The sequence below is a fragment of the Macaca nemestrina genome, chromosome 6, assembly GCF_043159975.1.
Source record: "Macaca nemestrina isolate mMacNem1 chromosome 6, mMacNem.hap1, whole genome shotgun sequence".
NCBI lineage: Eukaryota > Metazoa > Chordata > Mammalia > Primates > Cercopithecidae > Macaca > Macaca nemestrina.
The window spans coordinates 66,844,868-66,870,189 of NC_092130.1; the positions used below are offsets into that span (position 1 = coordinate 66,844,868).

The 25,322-nt window shown below is 34.1% G+C and overlaps 1 protein-coding gene across 6 annotated transcripts in view; it reads right to left on the bottom strand.

The window, feature by feature from the left end:
• LOC105499976 (YTH N6-methyladenosine RNA binding protein C2) overlaps positions 1-25,322 on the bottom strand; it is an 80,395-nt gene that overhangs the window by 35,050 nt on the left and 20,023 nt on the right. For all 6 annotated transcript variants that reach the window (XM_011772879.2, XM_071098598.1, XM_024787120.2 and 3 more), the window contains 12 exons: positions 24,963-25,065; positions 23,577-23,733; positions 20,201-20,308; positions 18,282-18,430; positions 16,880-17,015; positions 11,132-11,258; positions 10,777-10,842; positions 6,467-6,645; positions 6,142-6,238; positions 5,974-6,061; positions 5,806-5,886; positions 3,714-3,796 (listed from right to left, as the gene is read on the bottom strand). In XM_011772879.2, the coding sequence (XP_011771181.1) occupies positions 3,714-3,796; positions 5,806-5,886; positions 5,974-6,061; positions 6,142-6,238; positions 6,467-6,645; positions 10,777-10,842; positions 11,132-11,258; positions 16,880-17,015; positions 18,282-18,430; positions 20,201-20,308; positions 23,577-23,733; positions 24,963-25,065 (1,374 nt within the window). The remainder of the gene's footprint in view (positions 1-3,713; positions 3,797-5,805; positions 5,887-5,973; positions 6,062-6,141; positions 6,239-6,466; positions 6,646-10,776; positions 10,843-11,131; positions 11,259-16,879; positions 17,016-18,281; positions 18,431-20,200; positions 20,309-23,576; positions 23,734-24,962; positions 25,066-25,322) is intronic.

The following is a 25,322-nucleotide window of genomic DNA, read 5'->3' on the forward strand; positions in this document are numbered from 1 at the left end:
TTGGCACCTATCAAGTGGAAAGTCTCCTCAACTTTTAATTTTTCAACCAACATTGGGTAACCTGAACCAACTGTGATGTTTATAGTGTTGGCTATTTTTATGCTGTGAATTGTTGGTCCTCTTCAACTAGGGCACAAATGAGATTTTTTTTTCCTCGCAAATGACATGGATGGTCTGCTGCTATGGGCTTTATCTTTAATATCATCTCGTCCCTTCTTAAAATGAGTTATCCATTTGTAAACTGCTGATTTCTTCAGGGCACTGTCACCATAAATGTGCTATTTGCTCTTACTTCAACTTTAGAAGAATTCACGTTGCTCTTATAGGGGCTTTTTTCAAACTGATGTCTTATCTTTCTTAGTGCTTTAAATGAGATCCTGCTCAGATATATTATAACAAGTTAATATGAGTTTATTCTGGTGCAAAAAAATGTTGAACTCGATGCATAATTTTTTCATAAGATGTATTTTCCATAAAGTTTTTGAAGGCCCCTTATACCTCCCTACACTATTCCCTTCAGCCTCTGACTTATCCAGGCTCCTCTGAGAGATTTCTATATTTGCCCAGTCTTTAAATGTTTATGGGTCCTCTGAGATTGAACCCTCAGCCATCTGTTCTTCTTACACTACCCTCTCCCCTGAAGTAACTTTAATTATATTCATAACCTCAATTTCCATCTGTATTATATCTTCTTATCCTAATTCTAGGCCTATACTTCAGAAACTTCTTAGACAGCTCCACTTAGATTTTTTTTTTTTTTTTTTTTTTGAGACGGAGTCTTGCTCTGTCACCCAGGCTAGAGTGCAATGGCGTGGTCTCGGCTCACTGCAGCCTCCGCCTCCCAGGTTCAAGCAATTCTCCTGCTTCAGCCTTCCAAGTAGCTGGGATTACAGGCGCCCACCCCAAAGCAGGGCTAATTTTTCTATTCTTATTAGTGACGGGGTTTCACAGTGTTGGCCAGGCTGGTCTCGAACTGCTGACCTTGCGATCTGCCCGCCTCAGCCTCCCAATCCACTTAGATTTTCTACAGGCAACTCAAACTTAAAATAACCAAAAATTAATTATTCTCCCCAGTAAAAACACTCTTCCCGCACCCACCCCCACGCAGGGCTAATTTTTGTATTTTTATTAGAGACAGGATTTCACAATGTTGGCCAGGCTGGTCTCGAACTGCTGACCTTGTGATCTGCCCGCCTCAGCCTCCCAATCACTTAGATTTTCTACAGGCAACTCAAACTCAAAATAACCAAAAATTATTCATTCTCCCCAGTAAAAACACTCTTCCCATTTTCCCTATCTGACTATGGCACTACTGTTCAATTTTCTAAGATAGAAACCTGGATGACATCCTTAACTCCACTCTCTTCCTTACCCCTCACCCCCTACATACACAATCAATCACCAACATTACTTTCTTTGGTATCTCTTGAATTAATTATCTATTTATTTTTATTTCATCTCTACCTTATTATAGGAAAGTACTAATGAAGGAGCCTCCTACTGGGTCCTCCTACCATCATTTTTGTCTCTGCCAATCCATTCTTCAGAGAGCTGAACGGATACTATAATCATGTTATCCCATTGTTTATTTTCTTAAAAAAGAGAGAAAACTCAAAATGGTCCTTAAGAACTTGTCTCCAACTTTCAGCTCATTTTTCACTATTCTCTAAACTAAATTCCATCCAAACATCCTTCCTATTCACTCTTGCCTTTAGGCAAATAAGTATACTTGGTTATACTTTCCCTCTGCCTTTTGGAAATGGCTTTCCACAACTCCCCCTTTATTCACAATTGTCTCAGATTCAATCTTAACAACTCGGGAAACATCCAGTTGTAGCACAGATAACACTGTATTAAAATTGCTTAATTTACTCGACTCCCATATGGACTGCAACATTTGCCCTACCTCCAGCTTTACCTATCTGGCTATGGTTTATTGATCACTGTATCCATAATACGTGCAAAGGGAAGGCTTTTGATAAACATTTGTGGAAAAATGGCAATGAAAATTTTTACAGTTCTGGCCTTCATCTCCAATAATATATTATTTGTTATTTTATTTGTTTTTGAGACAGGGTCTGGCTCTGTTGCTCAGGCTGGAGTGGAGTGGTATGATCACAGCTCATGGCAGCTGCAGCCTCGACCTCCTAGGATCAAATTATCCTCCCACCTCAGCCTCCCAAGTAGGTAGGCCCACAGGCCTGTGCCACCACATCTAGCTAATTTTTAAATTTTTTGTAGAGACAAGGTCTCACTATGATGCCCAGGCTAGTCTCAGACTCTTAAGATTCAAGCGATCCTTCCACCTCAAGCTCCCAAAGTGCTAGGATTACAAGCATGAGCCACCACACCCAGCCTTACCTACAATAATATACTATTAATAGCATATAAGTCCAGCTTAATGTATCAAGCCACTATTGGTCATAAGAAAACAATTGACATAACAACAACAAAGCATGGGCATTCTATGAAGTTACAAGGTAAACAAATAATGCGTATGAGTCTTCAGTATATGAGGCATTCTTTTAAAGTCAGCATTTCATGTTTTCTTGCTAATTATAATAAAATGCAAGATAATTACTGAAAAATGTCTTTTAATGTTATCTTTTGAAAATTAAAAAGTAACCCAAACACATAGTAAAATAACCAAATTACAAAAAAAAAATAAAATTGTCTCCTTACTCCAAGAGCCCCACAAATCCTCCTTCTCAGAGTAAATAACCATTCATTGTTTTTTAATGTTTCTCCCAGACTTCTCGATGCATTTGTGTCGAAATACATACACAAATATACAAATATTTTTCTCACCACAAAAGATTACTTTTGTTCTATATCCTTTCAATTAACAATGCATCCTGAAAACTCATTCCACATAAGAACACATAGATCTACATTTTTCCTTTTAACAGCTACTTAGAAAGCCACTGTGTGGCTACAATTTATTTAATCACTTCAGTATTGATGGACACCACACTGTTCCCAGACTTTTCATTATTATAAACAATGCTTCAAAGAGCAGTCTTAAACATATATGTTTGCACACATGTGCAAGCATATTCAGGATAAATTATGAGAAGTGGAATCTATGGTGAAAGAGTAGATTTAGATAGTTTCAAATTACACTCTGGAGAAGTCACACCAATCTATACTCCCATCAGTAAAATATGAAAGTCTACTGGCCCATGTTTTTCCTCTATGCTGTACATACTGTTAAACATTTTCATCAAAGCCCATCTAAGAGTCAAAAAATAATATCTCATTAATTTGCATTTATTTTGATACATATTAGGTAGTATATGTGAGGTTAATGTATTAGTAGAACATGCATATTTTTTATTTTGGTAAATTCCCTATTTGTGCCCTTTATCCATTTTAACTGGATAACTGGTCTTGAGTTGATTTCAAAGAGCTTTTTTATATGATAAGGAAATTAGCTCTTTGTCCTATATTGCATATGTTTAGCCTTTTTGGTTTTGTTTTTTAAGCTTCTTACATCTGAATGTACATTTAGGTAAAAGTTTTTAATTTTAACATAACCTAAATTCAACTTTTAAAGAAGTATTAAAATGGCTTGCTTTGCAAAAATAATATAAAAATTTTAACATGAAAACTATTATTTTATCAAAAGTGGAATATGTGATAAATGTGTAATACATATAAAAATGTTTCCATTTTACAGGCAATTGAATGAATATACATTAAATATACATTACCTGCCTTTCCGCTGTATGGCACTAGCTTTGGAAATCCATACCATTTTTAACATTGTAACAAAATTCAGAGCATCAAAGGATTTCTGTAATATTTAAACCATCTTTATGTTAGACTATAAAAGGTATTTAAAAGGTAATAGCAAGAAATGTTATCAACATATTTTAACATGCCAAGTTTAATTCAAGGTCCTCTCTTGATTAAATAATTAAAACAGCAATACTGATTTTTAATAAACCCTGATTTTCTGATTATAAACACACTAAGAAAAAAGGATTTAAAAACTAAACTCAGAAAAGCTGTAATAACTTTCCCATTCTGTGCTCTGCTGAGCTATCTGTTGCTCTCTGCCACAGTTGGATAATGGCAGCCAGCTCTCGTAAGACATCAAGATTGGAGAGAACTGACCTATTCCCTTGAGGTCATTTTCTATCAGATTTGCATCATTGTGAAGAATAAGAAGATCAAGGAAAGACATTTTCTGAAATACTTTTCAGGGACCTAACCTTGCGGAGTAAGAATAACCATCAATAACCTTATCCCAAAGAGAAATATTTTTAAACACTTCCACTTTACCTCCTGTTGAGCTACTAACAAAGTTAGCCTTTCCTGAATTTTACAATGAAGAAAGTAAAAAAGAACCATTATTAGCCACATACTTCTTCAAATAACCTATAGTGAAAATTTATTGTAGAGAAATACTTTAAAAAGAAATACAAGCCTAACTAGAACATATATTTCAGTCACTCGGTACTTATACTTTCCCTTTCATAAAATAACTGCAGAGAGCAAATAAAAATGTTTGCATAATAGTTTTTAAAATTTTTAGGAAACAAGCTTCTCATTTAGTTTTTAATATAACATTACATTTGTCAATTTTGTATGTTAAATAACTTTTGACACTACCCATGTTTAAATTTCAGTTACTTAATAAATAAATAACACCTAAAGGAACTTTCTAAAATATTCAAAACCCACTTTATCCACTTTAGGTAATTTTAGGGCAATAAAATCTGAATTTTCGTTGGCTCACCATTAAGATTTTTAAGTAAAATGTACGATTATATAAAAATAAAATTTATCCCATCTTTAGAGCATTCAATTATAATGCATATGGCCAATTTTTATAATAAAATTTTATTTTCTATAAAATATTCCTTCAAATTACATTGAAAACATTATAAGGCAATTAATTTTTTCACATTGATTTATACTCACTAAATTTAGACATAATTTGCTTTCCACACATGAATAATATCTCTTCCCTTGAAAAATCAATTATCTTTCCCACTTTCATTTTTTCAGCAAATGTTATCTACCAAAAGTTAGGAACATGGACAATTGCTGTACTAAAAGGAAATAAATGCCTTTTTTTTTATATCAAAGGTTGGCAAACTTTTTGAAAAGAGCCAAATAGTAAATATTTTAGGCTTTGAGAGGGTCTCTGTTACAAATACTCCAATCTGCCTTGCAGTGTGAAAGCAGCAGCCATAGAGAAAAGGTAAAAGCAGACGTAGCTGAGTTCCAGTGAAACTTTTTTTACAAAAGCAAATGTTAAGTCCAATTTAGCTGCCGGTTATCTCATGGTTTATCTATTTCTTTGCTTTCTTTCAGCATGGTTCACTTGAGCTGAGTATCTTTTGAACACCTGCTATAGGTGAGGCACTAAAGATTTAATAGTGAACAAGGACATAATCCATGTCCATATGTAGAAGGAAAACATAAAAAATATGTAATCAAATTCCCATACTGTGTGACAACATTTTCCTGTAACTAACCAAACCCTTTATTTTCTTCCTAGTATTTGGTAGGCAGAGAAACATTTTTGTATACTTAGTTAAAATAACAAAAATTGATTTTATATACTGAATTATTTAAGGCAGAATATTTAGTAAAATCAATATTTAGTATGTTAAATTTATCTAGAACCAGACATTTTTCTTAAATTCTGCTTATAAAAGCACATGCTGGTCCAAGCTGTCTTGAGTAGTGGTAAAATTAAAAGAAAAATAACTAAATAATAAATAAAAGCATTTGTTGAAGTAGAACTTAATCTTCTCCACTTAAGTAAAACTACAACTTACCCATACATACCTCTTTCACCTTACCAGAATCAATAACAAAGACAACATCATTGACTGTGATGCTGGTTTCAGCAATATTGGTGGAAAGGATCTGCAACAAGATATTACTTTAAAGTTAATATAAAAACAGAAAAAATAACTAATAAAAATGTTAAAAAGGAGATTTTATGAAGCTTACTATTTTTCGAACACCTGCAGGTGGGTTTTTTAACACTTTCTTTTGATCAGATGTTTGCATGTTTGAATGAAGCATAAAAACTTGGTATCTGTTGACAATGAAAAGAGAAAATATACTCTAGGACCTGTCTGTTATTTTAAGCAACAGACATAAGGCTTTAGCCCTTACCTATGTGTACTGTCAGCAAACCGCTTGTCATCAAACAGGATGCGATCTCTCAGTCCAACAATTTCATCATATCCAGGCAGAAAAATTAGTACTGCACCTTGGGGAAGAATGACTTTTTAATATTAAATCTCATTGTGAAATCAGATGCAATCAACAGAATTATAAAAATCTGTATCACGTTTTCATGTACTGGTAAACTATCATAAGATGACTGAGATTATTTGCTTATTACTATCAGTGCAATTATATAAAAATTTGTACACTTAAAATATTAATTCTTGAAGTATATATTTTGCTCCAGTTCTTTTAGACAACACTTATTTACCAGCATCACAACTATGGCAGATATTGTATAGAAGATGCATGATCAAATCCAAGTCTACTTTTTCATCATCGAAACTATGATGATAAGCTTTCAGGAGCTCTCTGTCTTCAGCACTGAGGTCACTTCCATTTGTTTGAACCAGAGAACTTTCATCCAGATTTCCAAATTCCAGTGAAGCACTAAAAAAAAAAAAAAAAAAGACAAAGTCAATTTCTATTAAAAAGAGTAATCCTTAGGTCCTTCAAATTTCTAATATTCCCTAAGGAAGCTACGGTAAGTGACACTTAATGTCCAAGCTATAATATGATTTTGATTTCAAGTACATTATTCAAAGTAAAATTTGGCAATGAATGCTTTTAGAAAAACACAATCTGAAGGCATTTCTCCAAAGTAAATATACAAATGGCCTATAAGCACATAAAAAGATGTTCAACATCATTAGCTGTCAGGGAAATGTAAATCAAAACCACAATGAAATACCACTTCACACCCACTAGGATGACTACAATCAAAAAGACAGACGATAACAAGTGTTGGAGAGGGTGTGGAGAAATTTACACCCTCATGCATTGCTGGTGGAAATGTAAAATGGTAAAGCTGCTTTGGAAAACAATGTGGCAGTTCTTCAAAAGGTTAAACATAGAGTTACCATATGACCCAGCAATTCCACTCCTAGGTGTATATATAAAAGAAATGAAAAAAATATATCCATATAAAAATTTGTACACAAATATTCATACCAGTATTATTCATAGTCAGAAAGTGGAAACAACCTGAGTGTTCATCAATTGACAAATATACAAACAAACTTTGGTATATCCATAGAATATGTATTAGTCATAAAAAGAATGCTACAACATGGATATTTTATGCTAACTGAAAAAAGCCAATCACAAAAACCACGTATCACATGATTCCATTTATATAAAATGTCCACAACAGACAAATCTATAGAAACTAGAAGTATATTAGTGGTTGGTCTAGAGCTGGAGGAGGCTTAAGAGAGCTGGGGAGGAACAGGGAGAGATACCTAATGGGTACAAGTTTCTTTTTGTGGTGATGAAACTGTTCTAAAATTGATTGTGGTGATGATTGCGTAAGTCTGTGAATATATGAAAAACCATCAAATTGTGCACCCAAATGGGTGAATTACACGGTATATTAATTATATCTCAATAAAACTGTTAAAAACAAACTTTCAGCTATCATTTATATTTTCTTAATAGGTTATGTCTAATTGTTTACTATTATAAACAATATTCTGATGTATAGTTCACATTTTTAAAAAACTCAATAGGCACCAACTTAACATGACTGTTAGAAAATTCTATGCTAACAGCAGGTTGATTATGCTATTTTCCAAAAGCAAGAATCAATATAAATTACCGAAATAAATGCCTTGCTTCTTCATCTTACATGTAAAAATGTAAACTATTGCTATCACTAGTAATTATCAACAGAATTTCTAAGAAGTTCAACTAAATCCAATCTCTCTTAAAGAATTTAGCAGAAAAATAACATAAGACTTTTTTCAATGGGAAAAATATTAAACTTCTACAACTTAATAATTGGCTCTTGTAAATTTTTTATTATACTTTAAGCTTTGGGATACATGTGCAGAACGTGCAGGTTTGTTATGTAGGTATACATGTGCCATGGTGGTTTGCTGCACCCATCAACCCGTCATCTACATTAGGTATTTCTCCTAATGCTATCCCTCCCCTATCCCCAACCCCCAAGAGGCCCTGGTGTGTGATGTTCCCCTCCCTGTGTCCATGTGTTCTCAGCTCTTGTAAATTTTAAGATCTACTTTAAAACACTATAAGTTTATTGTTTTTTAATTTTTAACACATAAATGAAGAAGACATTATATTCTATTTAAAGCTATAACCTTTGGATATAAATTATCAATAATCCAGTAAACATAATAATATATTTAATTTTAAATACCTGAAATTTATAATTGATAATATCATGATCTATCAAATAAAAAGAAAGCCCAGTTAGCCAGGACAATTAAAATATTATCCAGATAAACGCTTTACCTGGTAACCTGTAGTGTCTAGTGAACTTTACTTAACTCCATAAGAATGTCTGGAACATTCAAAGTGTTAACAATAAAAGGACTGCAAGTTCTGGATGCTATTATTGAAATGACATCTAAACCTACCATATCAGAAATAGCATTTAAACCTATCAAGAATTTTGAGACTCAATGTCACAACTAATTTCAAACATTTATTTCTTCTAATGTCTGAGACTACATTTCCAGTTCCACAACTATAAAATTAAGTACAAAAACCCAGGTAAAATAAAACATTTTACATGTTCTTGAATAACAGATATTTTAATACATTTTAACTTCAGGCTCCATTGTTTTCTTTTTTGAATCTCTAAAGGTTGAAAACAGAAGCTATCAATGTATTATAAAATATATATTCAAAATTTTCTTTAAATATCTAATCTGAAAGCTTTATAATTTGTTTAAATATCTAATCTAAAGTTACCTAAAATCTCCATCTAAAAGACAGTTAATTGATTGGTTTTACAGGATTCCCTTTGATTTTTTTTTTGTTAAATCAAAGCAATACATATACATAGTGTTAATAAATGGTTTTATAGAAGTTATAACAAAAACTCCTAGTCACACTGCTTAGAACTATTCTACTGTTTTAGCCATTTTAGCACTTGCTGTCATATTTCTAAGCAACACGCATTTTCTGCTATTTATTGTTTTAACAATGTAGTCATTATCTGTGAACCTCCAACTAATGAAAAATGAGGTTACCACTTCCACTTCCCTACACTTTCCACCCACACCAGTTCCTACAATTTTTGTTAAATCTTCATTCAGCCTTTACTTTACTATGACTGGGTAAACATTCACTGCTTAGCCTAATAATATACTATGATTATACCTCCTTTCTTAACTTTTTGTTTTTCCTAGAGTAACAACTGTCTAATTTTTATTTGCTTAGTTTTCTGTGATCTGATAGTAATTCTTCCCAAATTATCTGACAGATTCATAAAGCTTTTTAATATGATTGAAAATGCCAGGTAAATTTTTACCCCACAGAGACCTCCCTCTAGAGCCCCACATCTTCTGTTCCTATGCGATCAGGCCTACTAGACACTGGTGTCATCAAAACAATCCTCTCTACCAGCATCCTGAGCATTCCTTTCACCTATCCCCTGTGCTGTACCTACCTGTTTTTTTTTTTCCCCCATTTTTTGTTTTTGTTTTCACTTCTTTTTTGTGAAGCACATTCTCTAACAGTTTCCTAAAAAAGGAGTACATAGGAAGCAAATTTTCTTATCTTTTTTCTACAATTTTCCTACTCTGTAAGCAATTTTCTAAACTTTATCTTGTAACTCTTCTTTTTTCTGCTATCGTATTTTTAATTTATAAGAATTCTTTCTTATTTATGCATTCATTCACAAATATTCACTGCACATCTACTATATCTAGCTGCTGTTCTTGAACAAGCAGACAATAAGCTTACTACATTCTAGTAGGGAGAAGAGATAGATAATAAACCAATAAAACAGTGAACAAGTAAATTATATAGTGTATTAGAGGGTGGTAGGGCTGTGGAGAAAAAAGAATCGTAGAATAGGTTAAAGAGGATGGACAGTGCAGGCGGGGGTTAGACTGTAATATAATAGGGCAAATTTGGGTAGGTCTCATGAAGACAAAATCTGAACAAAGATTTGTGTTCTGTTCCTTTTTGATAGCACACTGTTTTTATTTCATGAATGCAATATCTTTTACTATAGGTTTGTATTATAAGTTTTCTCTTTGATAATGAATTTTCTTTTACTGCTTCACTCAAAGGCCACTGAATGAGTCTCTGAGTTCCAAAGCTAAAATGAGTGTTTCTCTACGGCACTGTGAGTTTTCTTAGTTCTGCTAAGTCAATCAATTAGCTATCTATCATCCCAAAATTAACATCTTCTATCAGTTGCCCTGTCCTCTTCTATTCTCTTTGAATTTGGTTTACACCTTTTAAATTCCTTTATATTCCTTCATTGTCATTTTAGTGAGGTTTTGGGAAATGTAAAAGGTTTGAGAAAATGCAGAGATAAATACTTATGTCGTATCTACCATGTTTAATTGGAAATCCCTCTTCTGATTTCTTAAAATAAAATTTAATATACCATGGTAGATCAGACAGAAAATTTCCTTAGAATTACAAAAAAAAACTCTGGATAAAAGACTATAAATGGTCTACATTTGTATAGTCCATAATTTATATGGTGAAGCTCTTTTAAAGAAGGTAGAATTAATTTAAAATAGTATAAAGTTTTACCTGTAAGATTCTAGAAGATCCACAATTTCAGTCTGCCCAAAGTGTTTAGCCCAATCCAATGCCATCCTGCCAAAATTCAAAGGATATATAAAAAAGATGTCATCAAAATTGTAAAACTGGTTCATGACCAGCCTGGGCAACATTAAGACCCTATCTTTTCAAAAAACTTTTTAAATAAAAAATAAGATAAATTATAGTTAAAAAAACAAGTCATTCAAAATGATTAACCCATTAAAACAGAAATTCACCAGCAATTATTACACAAGTTTTTAATATAAAGACAAACATAAGAAATCAAAAAAGATATGTGCAGCTATACAAAGATATATGAAGAATCAACGTAGTTTAAAATTACCAGCCATTTGATGCTTTACTATGGACATTGGCTCCCATACTGATTAACTGTTCTACTTGACTTGCAAAGCCACGTCCTGCAGCAACCATCAGAGCTGTTGCACTGGTTTCACTATGTCTGTAATCAACTAAAAAAAAGAAAAGATAAATACAACTTAAATTTCCAAACTACTTAAAACCATTTTCACTGTTTAAAAAATTTGAAATAGCAGAATTGAGTGTCAGGATAATTAGCCCGAGACTTGCTCCTTAACTACATAATGACAGCACTATGTAACACTTAACTTAGATGATCTACAGCAATCTGTTATGATACGTCTAGTGTAAATAGAATAAAGACTGTCGGTTGTAAGGTAGGAGAAAGAAAGATCACGGTTAAACTGTTTTAAGCTCATCTACATGATTTCAACAGAAAAGGAAAGCTATTTGTTCACCAAATGACAAGATATAATTAAATAATTTAAAAGTTAATTTTCATCAGTAACTGGTAATGAATACTTAAAAGCTTCAAACGCAAAGTTTGAGACAATGTTTTGTTGTTATTTTACTTTGCTTTTAATCCCCCATTCCAGGCTATTTTGTAAGATGCTTAATGGGATTAACACTGACAGAAAGTTTATTTCTCATAAAACCCTTACATTAGAAAAATAATTAAAGTTCTATTGAAGTTTCTTCCTAGAATATATTTCTCAAGCAATTCAATATAATTGCTTAGGACTAATTTGCTTAAATTACAAAATTGGTAATTTCAGAAAGATTTCATGAAAAAAACCCTCCATAGTAAAATTCAAGATAACTACAAAAGGAAAATTTTAATCATTGATACACAGTATGTATACCCAATTATCTTCTATTCAATAAACACTCTGAAACACGGTATCCATTATCAATACAAATCAGTGTTCTTTTAAAGTGGGGCAGAGACAAGAAAATTGCCTCAGGCTTTTTTTTTAAGACTTTTTTTTAGAACAAGTTTTATGTTCACAGCAAAACTGAGAGGAAAATACAAGTATACCCCATATGTCCCTTGCCTTCACACATGCATAGCCTCCCCAATTATCAACATCCCCCACCAGAGTGGAACATTTGTTACAACTGATGAACCTATACTGACACATCAACCGAAGTCCATAGTTTACATTAGGATTCACTCTTGGTTTTGTGCATTCTATGGATTTGGACAAATATATAATGGCATGTATTTTCATTTTGCTTTGGGAGTTGTTCTTTGGGATGGGTTTATTGTTATCGTTGTTTCTGCTTTGTATTTTTAAAAGCACAGATAGCCATACCTTACTCCAAGACTCAGATCCAATAAATCGGGGATGGTCAGGCATTTTAAAAGATTAATTTATTTTTATCTGTACTCACTGTATGAAAATTACTTCTTCAACTGAATATTCAATCCATGGCCTTGGAGAATGTATCAAACTGTGTGTATTTTGAGCACAAGGGTATGAATAAATGTGAAACATTTAAAACATTTTTAACACTCCTCCCTTCAAGAGGTGGAGCCTAATTCCCTTCTCCCTGACTATAAATTGGACTAAGTGACTCATTCTAACAAACAGAATAATGTGAAAGAGGTGGTGTGCAACTCTGGAGACTAGGTCATAAAAAGTAACTACAACTTCCTGCCTGCTCTTTTACTTTCTCTCTTGAATCACTCTCAGAGAAGCCACACAGGAAGAATAAGGCAGCCCTACTGAGAAGGACAGCTGACAAGAACTCACGGCTATTCTGCCAACAGCCAGCAACAAACTGAGGCCCTTTGCCAAAAGCTATGTAAGTGAGGCTTCTCAAAAGCAGACCCTCCAGCCCCAACAAACCTTCAGATTAATGCAGCCCCTACCAACAGTTTAACCGCAACCTCATGAGAGACTTGGAGCCAGACCACTCAGCTAAACCACTCCCAGATTCTTGACTCTCAGAAACTATGTGAGGTAATAAATGTTTCAGGCTTCTAAGTGTTAGAATCATTTGTAATGTAGGAATAGATGACTAGTACAGTAAGTATGACAGAGAATGTCAAGTCTTAACTGATTATTATCTGCTTCTACACGATCATAGGGAAAATGATGGTACTAAGAAGAAATCTATGAAGCCCAGAGTTTCCTAAATCATATGACATATTTTCAGTTCTGGTTGAAATCAAGGGTTGAGATTTCAGAAATGAAATAAAAAGATGAGGAGTGAATGATTGAGCTACTATAACATTTTAGTTTTCCTCACATGGCTTAAGACATTAGAATACGGGACTCTGGGAAATGTACAAACTGTACATAAGAGCAGAAGAGAGACCTGAGCCTACATAGGATGACCATTATCAAATTAATAGTCTAGTATTCACTAAAGAAATATCAGGAAGAAAGCTAAGGATAATACTTAAGTACTTAAAATGCATCATAAATATTTTAAAGCCACTGTTTTCAGAATTTAAATTCCTTAACTTTCAAGTAAGATTGCTAAACTCTTCAGAGTAAATATTTTTTAAATAATGGAAAAAGAAAGAATGCCAGAAAACTGGAGACGAACAAATATCTACACTTTCAAATCCAAAAAGTTACTTTTAAAAATGGAGATCAATTATTTTTCAAAAAATCGATAATGAGGGCCAGGCACAGTGGCCCACGTCTGTAATCCCAGCACTTTGGGAGGCAAAGTTGGGCAGGTCGCTTGAGCCCGGAAGTTCAAAACCAGCCTGGCCAGCTCTCAACAAAAGAGATACAGGTTTTGCAGATGAGATGAAGTATTCAGTTTGGGGCATATTAGAAATATCTAAATCCAAAGCTCTGGAAGCTGAGGTGGGAGAACCACCTGGGCCCCGAAGTCAAGGCTGCAGTGAGCCACAATTGCACCACTGCACTCCACCCTGGGTGACAGAATGAGACCCTGTTTCAAAACAAAACAAAACAATGAACTTTAAAAAGCAAATCACCAGGAGCCAACATACATTTACAAATAGAATAAAGAAAGTCAAAAAATACTCATTTATTTTTTAAGAAGTTAGACTAGAAGATGTGTAGGATTATAACTGCTTGAACAACCACACCCAAATATTGACCTAAAGTCCCTTGTAGCATACCACATGCTTGATAATTGACCCAGGCACCTCAAATTAATAAACAGAGAAAGCTTATTAATGTAATAGATAACAATTAGAATTTTTTTAAAATTGTTAAACAGAAACAATGGGCCAAATCTAACTTTAAGATAAAATTTATAATGAATAAACAGAATGTCTAAAGCTCAAGAAAAAGTCAAAACAAGTACATGATGATTAAAAAATTTAATTTAATAAAATCATAGGTTTAAAAAAAGAACTAAAAATTTCAAAAACAATATGAATCAATAAGACAATGGGGTTGGCTGGATTAATGTAAGTAAAGAGTAGAAGGTTTTAGGCTAAGATGGTTACTAAGAGATTAACACTCAGAACTGGATACTATGCTTTTTAAAAGGGATAAAACAGAACATATCCAGAGAAGATGGACCAGGGAAGGAGAGGACCAGATATCATGTTACAGTAAAGAATAGTTGAAGTAATAGGTATAGTCAGCCCAAAAAACAAAAAATGTAAAGGAAAAAGAATAACCATCTTCATACACCTGGAAGTCTGTCAGGTATAAATACATGTGATCACTCCAGAAGCAGAAAAAAGGCAAATGCCATGTAGTTAGATTTCATATCAACATACTAAAAAGTTAACTCCTGAAACAATTCAAAAGAAAGGTAGTGAACTTCCTGTCACTAAACATGTTCCAACAGATTATCATGTGGTAAAGATGCTTAAAAGTAATATCATTATTCGGCTGGGTGCGGTGGCTCCTGCCTGTAATTCCAGCACTTTGGGAGGCCAAGGCAGGCAGATCAAAAAGTCAAGAAATCAAGACCATCCTGGCCAACATGGTGAAACCCCATCTCTACTAAAAATACAAAAAAATTAGCTGGGCGAGGTGACGCACACCTGTAGTCCCAGCTACTCAGGAGGCTGAGCCAGGAGAATCACTTGAAGCGGGGAGGCAGAGGTTGCAGTGAGTCAAGATTGCACCACTGCACTCCAGCCTGGTATAGAGTGAGACTCTGTCTCAAAAATAACAATAATAATAATAATATCATTATTCAACAAAGATTTTTCAGCACTTAATAAACGATGAACCTCTGGTGATACAGAGATAAGTAAAACTGACAAAGTTTCTGCCCTCATGTAGTTTTCATTCTAGTAGATGAAATAGGTAATAAAAATAAAAAACACATGACAGGTAATAAAAGTACAATAAAGACTAATAAAGCAAGGTAAGGGAGATATAGTGAGAAAAGGGTACAATTTTAGTAAGGCGATCAGAAAAGGCCTCTCTGAGAAGGCAGTATGTAAGCAGAGACCTAAATAAGTAGGCACTGGGCCGTGTGATTACCGATGGAGGCAGTTTTCTAGGCATAGGAAACAACAAAACAAAATCTCACAGAAGGGAATGTGTTGGCAAACATGAAGAATATCAAGGAGACAAGTGTGTCTAGGCACAGTGAACAAGGAGGAGAGTGGCAGAAGATAAGATCAAGAAAGTAGCCAGAGGCCTAATCATGGAAAGGACTTTGACTTTCATCCACAGTGTAACTGGAAGCCTGGGAGAGTTGAGAACAGGCAAGTGGAATGATCCAATTTCCTTTATGAAAGGATCAATCTTATTTTTCTGTGGAGAACAGACTGCAGTAACATAAAAACAGAAATGGTTAACGGGCTACTGTAATAGTCCAGAAGAGAGGCTGGCTTGGACTAGGGGAGTGAAATGTACAGTAGGGGAAATGAAATGTGGTCATATTCCAGATTTATTTTAGAATGCAAAGTAAACAGGATTTGCTAATGAATTATATGTGCAATGTGACAGCAGACTTTCTGTATGCTTTGCTGCCTTAGCAACTAGGTGAATGATAGTGACCATTTACTGAAAAGGGAAACACATGAAAAGTGCAGGTTGAGAGTAAGGTATGTAGGGAGGGGATCAGAAGTTGTTTGAGGCATATCCAATTTTATTCACCTAACAGACATCCAACTGGAGATAACAAGTGATCAGGTATATTTAAGTCAGGGGGTAGGTGAGGTCTGGAAATGTAAATTTAGGGGTCATTTAAATAGATATTTAAAGCAATGACTATTTGAGATCCCCTTAAGGAGTAAGTATAAATAGAATTAAGGTCTTAAGGATTGAGACCTAGGAAATTTCGTATTTACAAGTCAGAAAAAAAGAAAAAGATCTTGCCAAGAAAACCAAGAAGTCAGAGCCAGGGAAATAAGAAGAAAATAAGCCAAGTATGAAATACCAGAAGTTAACTGAGTAAAATATTTCAAGAAGAAAGTAATCAATAATAATTACAATAATAATGCTGAGGGGTTTAGGTGAGAGAATAAATACTTGACACCTAAATCCTTTCCAAGGAAGGGAAAGACAAGAGTATATGCATAACACATACACATAAAAGCATTTTTGCACGTAATTGTCATGTAATCACATAGCTCTTCAAACTACAATGGTGACATGAGCTTAAGAATCTCTGATTTAACACAGTATTTATTTCTACTATGCTATGCTAGTAAGAAGATCCTGATTTGTGCATTTGAAATAAAATAAATACTCCTAAAAAATAAAATTTTTGGTTGTGCAATTATTGGTAGTACATACATTTTGAATTAAACTATACTTCCATCATAAATAACTGCAAGGGTAAATTTTTAAAATTAAAATAAACTTACCACTAACATTTTCAGTTAAAATGAGATGAAAGACCTGAGCAAAGGCATCAATATCTTTATGTAGCCATATATCAGAAAGACAAGCATCCATTTCCTTTATTAACCATGGTTCAAGGCAATTCACATCTTTTTCAGTCTACAAAAAACAGTAAAAATCATAAATTATCACAAATTACCTAACAATTTATGAACATTTGCTTGCAAAGAACATAAGATGACCACAATGGCCATAAGGACTACTAATCCTATGACACTACATAGCAAAGGCTTTGACATAAAAAAATTTCTCATTTCATCACAAACATTATCACTCACAACACGGTATCTTGTCCTTATACTTAGCTTTTATCTGAGAATGAGTTTGTCAACAAAGGACTATGATCCAGTCACAATGTTAATTGTGCTTCCAATATGATACTGTTAAATGCACATACACCTCAGTAGTTCTCTTTCCCAACTGCACATCAAGGGAAGTAGCACCTACAGCTTTTTAATACTGATGCCAGGTCCCACCCCAGAGCAAGTGCATCAGAATCTCTTGTTGGCAGGGTGTCAGATTCCACAGGGCTTTAAAAGCTCCTCAGGTGACAGAATGTACAGCCAGTCTTAAGAACTACAAATACACAAGGTCAAAATGCTGTTTCATGACCCAAATAAATCTACACTATATGTTTTTACACATAGCATGTTATAATCTTATAAGCATATAGGATATATATCATAATATATATAGTATATTTAGTGTGCATATCCATAAAGATGTTAAATAACAATTTTTATCATCAATTTTAAAATATTCCTTAAAAGTACTTTTAAAAATTCATGTATAGTTCATTTGGATACATTACAACTTTAAACACTGCTGGAAAACTGCAAGCATATCTGCATTATATACTGTCACATGCTCAAAAAAAGGGTAAATTATCTTTTTAAAGAGTAGAAAGTTGCTCTGAAAAATTGATTGTAGTCTAAAATAAACTAAGAGAATTACCATTCAATTATGCAGTAAAAAATTATAATCTCTTGGCCGGGCATGGTGGCTCATGCCTATAATCCCAGAACTTTGGGAGGCCAAAGCGGGTGGATCACGAGGTCAGGATCACGAGACCACCCTGGCTAACAAGGTGAAATTCCATCTCTACTAAAAATACAAAAAATTAGTCAGGCATGGTGGCGGGCGCCTGTAGTCCCAGCAACTCAGGAGGTTGAGGCAGGAGAATGGTGTGAACCCGGGAGGTGGAGCTTGCAGTGAGCAGAGATCACGCCACTGCACTCCAGCCTGGGCGACAGAGTGAGACTCTGTCTCAAAAAAAAAAAAAAAAAAAAGTATAATCTCATAAAATGATCTTTAACCTACACAATTTTCACACAAAATATCAGTAGGAAACCAGGACGATCATACCAGCTGACTGAAGACAGCGTCACCACCATCATCCAATAAGTCATACTCGTCAGTCACATTTGGAACAGTTCTCTGCCTCTGAGATTCAGGCTTGAAAGTATTTTCTTGAGCTGAGTACCATTCTGTAAGTGTGGTTTGTTGTTTCTCTTCTAAATTAATTATCAAAGAAAGAATATGTAGACAAATCTTTTCCTTTTTGAAATGTATTCCTTTGTTTAAATAAATTATGTGAATCTGGTATCTCTTAAAAGTTGGCCGTATTCTGTAGTTACTTTTAAAAAACATATTAAGAATATTCAATAAAAAATGTGTTATGCTGAAACACAAAGATACATGAAACTGCTTGAAAACTTCATTGATATGGTTAGGCTCTGTGTCTCCACCCAAATCTCATCTTGAATTATAATCCCCAGGTGTTGAGGGAAAGACCTGGTGGGAGGTAACTGGATCATGGGGGCGGTTTCCCCCATGCTGATCTCATGATAGTGAGTGAGTTCTCATGAGATCTGATGGTTTTATAAGCATCTGGCATTTCCCCTGCTTGCACTTCTCTCTCTTGCTGCCATGTAAAGAAAGTCCTTGCTTTCCCTTTGCCTTCCATCATGACTGTAAGTTTCCTGAGGCCTCCCCAGCCATGCAGAACTGTGAGTCAATTAAATCTCTTTTCTTTATAAATTACCCAGTCTCGCTTAGTATCTTTACACCATTGTGAAAACGGGCTTATACATTCATGTATTCATCTATTGTTCCAAATCCTACTAATAAGTTTACTTCTAAGTAAGTCCAGAATTAAGAGTATTTTTATCCATGTTATAACTATTGTTTAAATCAATGACCAAAATTCATACAGCAGTTTGTAGAAAACCATTTGTTGAACTTCTACCACCGTGCCAGCTTTTTGAGATACAATTATATATAATTTTCACTTTCAAATGTTTCAGCTGGACATGGTGGCTCATGCTTGTAATTCCACTTTAGGAGGCTGAGGCAAGAGGATTGCTTGAGGCCAGAAGTTCAAGATCAGCCAGGCCAATGTAACAAGACTGCGTCTCTACAAAATATCTAAAAAATTAGCTGGGCACAGTGGTCTACATCTCAAGAGGCTGAGATGGGAGGATCCCTTGAGACTAGGAGGTAGAGGTTGCAGTGAGCCTTGATTGCACCACTGCACTCTAGCCTGAGTGATAGAACAAGACCCTGTCTCTAAAAAAATTTTTTTTTAATTTTTTTTTTTTTTTGAGTTTCAAGATCTAGGAGTTTTACAACTTACATATCAGTAATTCAGTGCTGCCCAGTGAAATCAGCATTGCTGATTACATTTTTCAAGGGGAGAATCCAAAGGAGTTCAGATTTTTGTCCAAGGGCATACAGAATAAACAAGGTATCAAAGCTTGAAGCCAAGTCTTCTATGATGAATAATGAAGTTAAAATTAAGAAAAAGAAATCTGAACCCTAATTCAACAGCTGAAATATAAGTCATTACAAGAGATGTATTAACAGGCAAATAATGCTAAATTCAAAGTAAATCAATGAAATCCCATAACATCATCAAGATTTGGAAAACTCAACATCTTATCAAAGTTGAGTTTATTACTCACATACTACTTTTTTCACTCCCTCCCATTCACTTCCCAGTCCTTCACTATGAGATATGCTGTGGGCAGCCAGCATATACTCTTCCACCTCCTTAAAAGGTGGCTGAATCTTTGGATACAGACACCTCCTCAACTCTGGCATCCACTTTCAGTTCCTCTCCATAGAGTATAACTTCTGGAACCAAATCGGAAAGCAAAGGTATATTTGGGACAATATTCTAATATAATGTTAAACAATTATACACAAGAGAAAAACACTTTCAAGTGTCCACGGAGTACTCCAAAGTCATTATCAACAGTAATTTCTTTTATTAAAAAATTTACCTTGCTGTTTTTCCTTTTTGTACTTTAACATTTCTTTGTTTGTATATCCAGTTGTTCTTAAAATATCTTCCAGAAACATTTCTTTTACTTCAAATGGTCTTCCCTGTACTAAATAATTTTTTAAAAATTACTCAACTTGCATCTTAAAGAAAATGCACATAAAAACATGAGAATACCAAGTTAATAAACCTGAGTATAATATCCAAAAGTGATCTCATAGTTCAAGTGACTCCTATAATATTGTCCTTTAACTATAACTTTGACTTACAAACAACTATTAGACAACTGTTCATGTGCTTGGGTTTTTCCCTCTAGTGTTTACTATCCACTTATCATGTGTCTGGCATTGATATCATCTGTATTATAAGCAGAAATGGTAAGACAAAATAGAGCTATTTCCTGTTCCTGGAGGCAAGCTAGCAGAAGAGACAGAAATTAATCCAAAAATCCGGAATATAAATGTAAATACAGAGTTGTGAAGAGTCCTATGAGATGCAAGTACGAGACACCATGACAGTATATAACAGGGGGGATTTGACCGCATCAAGAAAAGTATCCTCACTAAGAAAACGAGAAACAAGAAGATAAACAAAACAACAAAGCCATACGAAAAAAGAAAAAAAGTGTATAATGATGATGAAAAACAGCATGTGCAAAGTCCCTGTGCTGGAAAAGAGTTTCAAGGACCTAAAGGTGTTTCAAGGAACTAAAAGGCCAACTTACTTGAAAAATGGTGGGAGTGGATTACCTTATCGTTCAAGATGAGGTAAGAGGAAAAGATAAGTCTTACTAAGGGTTTATGTTTTTATCGTGAGATAAAGGTCATTCAAAGATTTAAGCTCAGGAAGGTGCTCGACATCATCAGAATTCTACTTCAGAGAAGACCACTCTGACTGCAATATGGAGAATGGATTTAAAAGATAGCAGAATGGCTATATCAAACCGAGTAGCAGTTACTGCACTAGTTCAGGTTAACCTGAATGAGATTAATAATAGTGAAAACCAAAAAGAAGCAGACAATTTCTAGAGCTAGTCAGGAGGTAAAATCCATAGGACTCAGCATTATATTGGATATAGAAAAAAAATAAAATAAGAAAGTGTCAAATATAGTCCTTGGACGTCTGGCTTGCAAATCTGAATGATAACGTCATTCTCTGAGGTAAGAAAGAAAGCTGAAAAGAACAGGTTTGCTGAAATGGGGTTTGGTTTTAAGCATGTAAAATGAGAAATGAGCTTTCAATTAGCATATGTACAGATCTGATGTCCTTGATCACCCAAGATTATTACAAGGAGTTAAGAACTTATAGGTTTGTGATTCAGGTGATTAGGTCAATGGTAGTATGATTAAGACAGGTAACACAAGAAGAGAAATAGGTTTCACAGAAGAGATGAAGTATTCGGTTTGGATCATATTAGAAATATCGAAACCCAGAGCTCTGGAGAACAACTGAAAATAAAGATTCAGAAGTCATCAGTGTAAAAGAAAAAAACAGAAGCCCAGGGCATGAATGAAAGCTTCCAGGGAAACTATGCATCTCCAATACCTAGTACAGTATAGCACAGGGCAGGAAACAAGACGGTGGGAATAGTGGGAAAGGAAGGAAGGAAGGAAGGAAGGAAGGAAGATGGAGCGAACAGGAAAAAAAGGAAACAGATCAAGGGAATAATTCTAGAGAATACCACTATTTAAGCACCATGTGAAAGAAGAGAAGCCCACAGGGCAGACTGAGAAAGTATGGGATATAATGAAGAATGAGGTTCAGGAAGCAGCAATGCTATCAAATGAATTACAGCATCTGAGCATTTCACAAAAAAAAAAAAAGAGAGAGAGCCAACCATAAAAGATACCACAGAAAAGCTAAGTAAGATTTTTGCCTAAAATTTGAATATTAGATTGGCAATTAGGTTAATGTCAAACAACAATGGTAAAAATTCAAATAAATAGCCCTACACACTTCAGAAATGTAAATCATTTCAGCCTTTTGAAAAGTAAAATGGCAAAAGCTGTTAAAATTAAAAATAGATATACTCTTATTTAGCAAATTCACTTTCAGAAATCTATCCCTAGAAATCCAGTATATCAGGATATATGTAAAAGGATGTTCATTGTAACAATGTTGGCAGGGGCAAGGCGGGGGATCTAGAACAAACTTGAATGTCCAAAAATAAAGATATGGTTAAATAAGTCATAGTACATCAATATTATGAAATACTTTATTATGCGGCTGCTTAAAATAAAGAACTAGATACAAAGTTACTAAACTGGAAAACTGTTCATGATAAAGCAAATTGAAAATAATGTATTAGCCATGTGCTCATTTTTATAAAACCAATTTTTGTAAATGTTATAAATGTGTATATATTTGCATACATTTTTGTGAGCATGAAGAACGAATATATATAACACTGTTAACATCCATAAATCATAAATCCAAAAAACCAATTTTTGTAAACATTATAAATATGTATCTATTTGCATACATTTGTATGAGCACAGATTAGGTAAGAATGAATATATATAACACTGTTAACATCCATAAATCAGAAAACTAGGACATGAAACAAGGATGGGGCAACTGAACTTTTTCTCTATATATTTTCGTATTATTTCATTGAAGTAAACACAACTTTTGTATTTTTGGTTTTTTTTGAGACAGAGTCTCACTCTGTCGCCCAGGCTGGAGTGCAGTGGCACAATCTCGGCTTACTGCAAGCTCCACTTCCTGGGTTCACACCATTGTCCTGCCTCAGCCTCCCAAGTAGCTGGGACTACAGGCGCCTGCCACCACGCCTGGCTAATTTTTCATATTTTTAGTAGAGACGGGGTTTCACCATGTTAGCCAGGATGGTCTTGATCTCCTGACCCTGTGATCCACCTGCCTCGGCCTCCCAAAGTGCTGGGATTACAGGCATGAGCCACAGCGTCTGGCCTAATTTTTGTATTTTTCGAAGAGGAATTTATCATTTTTTTTAAAGACTGGTGGCAAAATCAGTTTTTAATAAAGGACAAGGGCAAACGTTGTTTTAGCATTTTCAGAAGTGAATGTGAAGTAAAACATGGGAGTATAGACTACTTTTTAAAGATATCTACCAATAAAGGGAAATAGTTATAGGACAATTTAAGACAGAACACAAAGTGAAAATAAAGCATATTTCCTTTTAAGGTAAGAGAATTAGGCTCACTACACAATACCAAAGAGCTGTTGATAGAAAAGGAGAAGTTGAAATCAGAAAGAAGTACTATTAAGCCTATCTCAGGGGGAACAGTAATAGATGGCCTCTACTTCAGAACATTCCCCAGTTTCTATTAGGATAAATAATGTCCAAAAGTGTTCTTTCACAAAAATTAGAGAAGAAATCTGACAATTTAACTTACTGTATATCACTGGACAACTTCCAAAATATCTTAAAAAGAGATTCACATCCAAGGCAGCACTAGAAAGAATTAGTTTCAAAGTTGGGTGCTTTTGCAACAAATCTCTTAACTTTGTAAGTAAAAAATCACTAAATCGATCCCTTTCATGCACTTCATCCTGTAGTAAAGAGAAATAAAACCATGGAACAGTTAAAACATTATTGATGACTAAGTCTTTAAAACAATGGCACTACTGGGTTTCACACTAATTCAAATTAAATGTGGACAAGGCCAATCAACATTCATGAAAATTTTGTATTACAGGAGTTTCAGAAATAATTAGACATCAACAATGAAATGTAGATGACAAAGTAAAGTTATCCCTTGGCATCTGTGGGTGAATGGTTCCAGGGCCTTCCCCCATGCCAAAATTCATGGATGCTCAAGTCCCTGATAAAAAAGAAATGGCATAGTATTTGCATGTAACTCATGCAAATCCTTCCATATAATTTAAATCATCTCTAGACTACTTATATTACCTAGTACAGTGTAATGCTAGGTAAATAGTTACACTACATTCTTCAGGGAATAACGACAAGAAAAGTCTGTACATGTTCGATACAGATACAGTATTTTTTCAAATGTTTTCAACCTGCGGTTGTTTGAATCCATAGTCATGGAATCCACAGATACAAAGGGCTGTCTATATTGCCCTTTTTTCCCACAGAATATAAAACTACAAAAAATTATAAGTCCAATTTAAGGTGCTTTTAATACATAAAAAATCTATTTAAATATGTTTCTTTTAGCATCAGAGCTTATGAAGTGCATCCTTTGGTTTGGGTAAGTTTCTGAAAGCTGCTTATTCCAAGCTTATAAAACTTAATCTAATTTTTTTCTGACACAAACTAGATAAAAGGTTAGAATTCCTTAATAAAGAGGTAAACTCATCAACTTAGTTCATCAGCAGTTAGTTAATTTAGCAGCTTAACCATGGAGTTTATAAGTATATCTCTATCATTGGGAAATACATATTAATGAAGGGATCAAATGACCACGTAAAGAGATAAAAGAAAACTCCCCTTTTTTTTGAGAACTCTAAGTACATGCATCATTTTCATATATGAAAAGCACATTTTTTAAAACTACCTGCTTATTTTATTTTCCCCCAATAAAGCCAGATGGTTTTATTATTTTTGTAATACAAAATATTTCTAATAATTATAGACAAAAAATAACTTGATCATTATAGCCTGTTCAAAAGAATAAGTTGGTTCTCTTTTCCACCCTATTCCAAAAATGTAATTATGTATTCAAATTTTTTGAGACTACCCTGAAATGGCATATGTATTTAAATTTTAAGCAATCTGAGTTAGTTACATATGACAAATTCACCAATATTCTTACCACGATAACATGTGTCACAGTCGACAACGTACTATCTCCTGCCATCAATGTACGAAGCAATACCCCATTAGTACAAAATGTCAGAAGTGTCTTTGGAGAAACCCTTTTTAAAAAAAGCAAAATAAAGTGCACAATTGCAAGTCTTTCATGTAACTAAAACATAATCACATTAAATGCTGGCCTGGTACACATTTTAATAAATATTACTAATATAATACTGTACTGGTATGTACAGTTTATTAGTAAAGCTATATGGTTTTGCAGTTATGTGAGACTGCCTGACAATAGCCTTTTATATTAAGTGATGTATTTTGTTAAAGAACCTAAGCTGCTCCAAAAACAAACAAAATCTTAAGTACT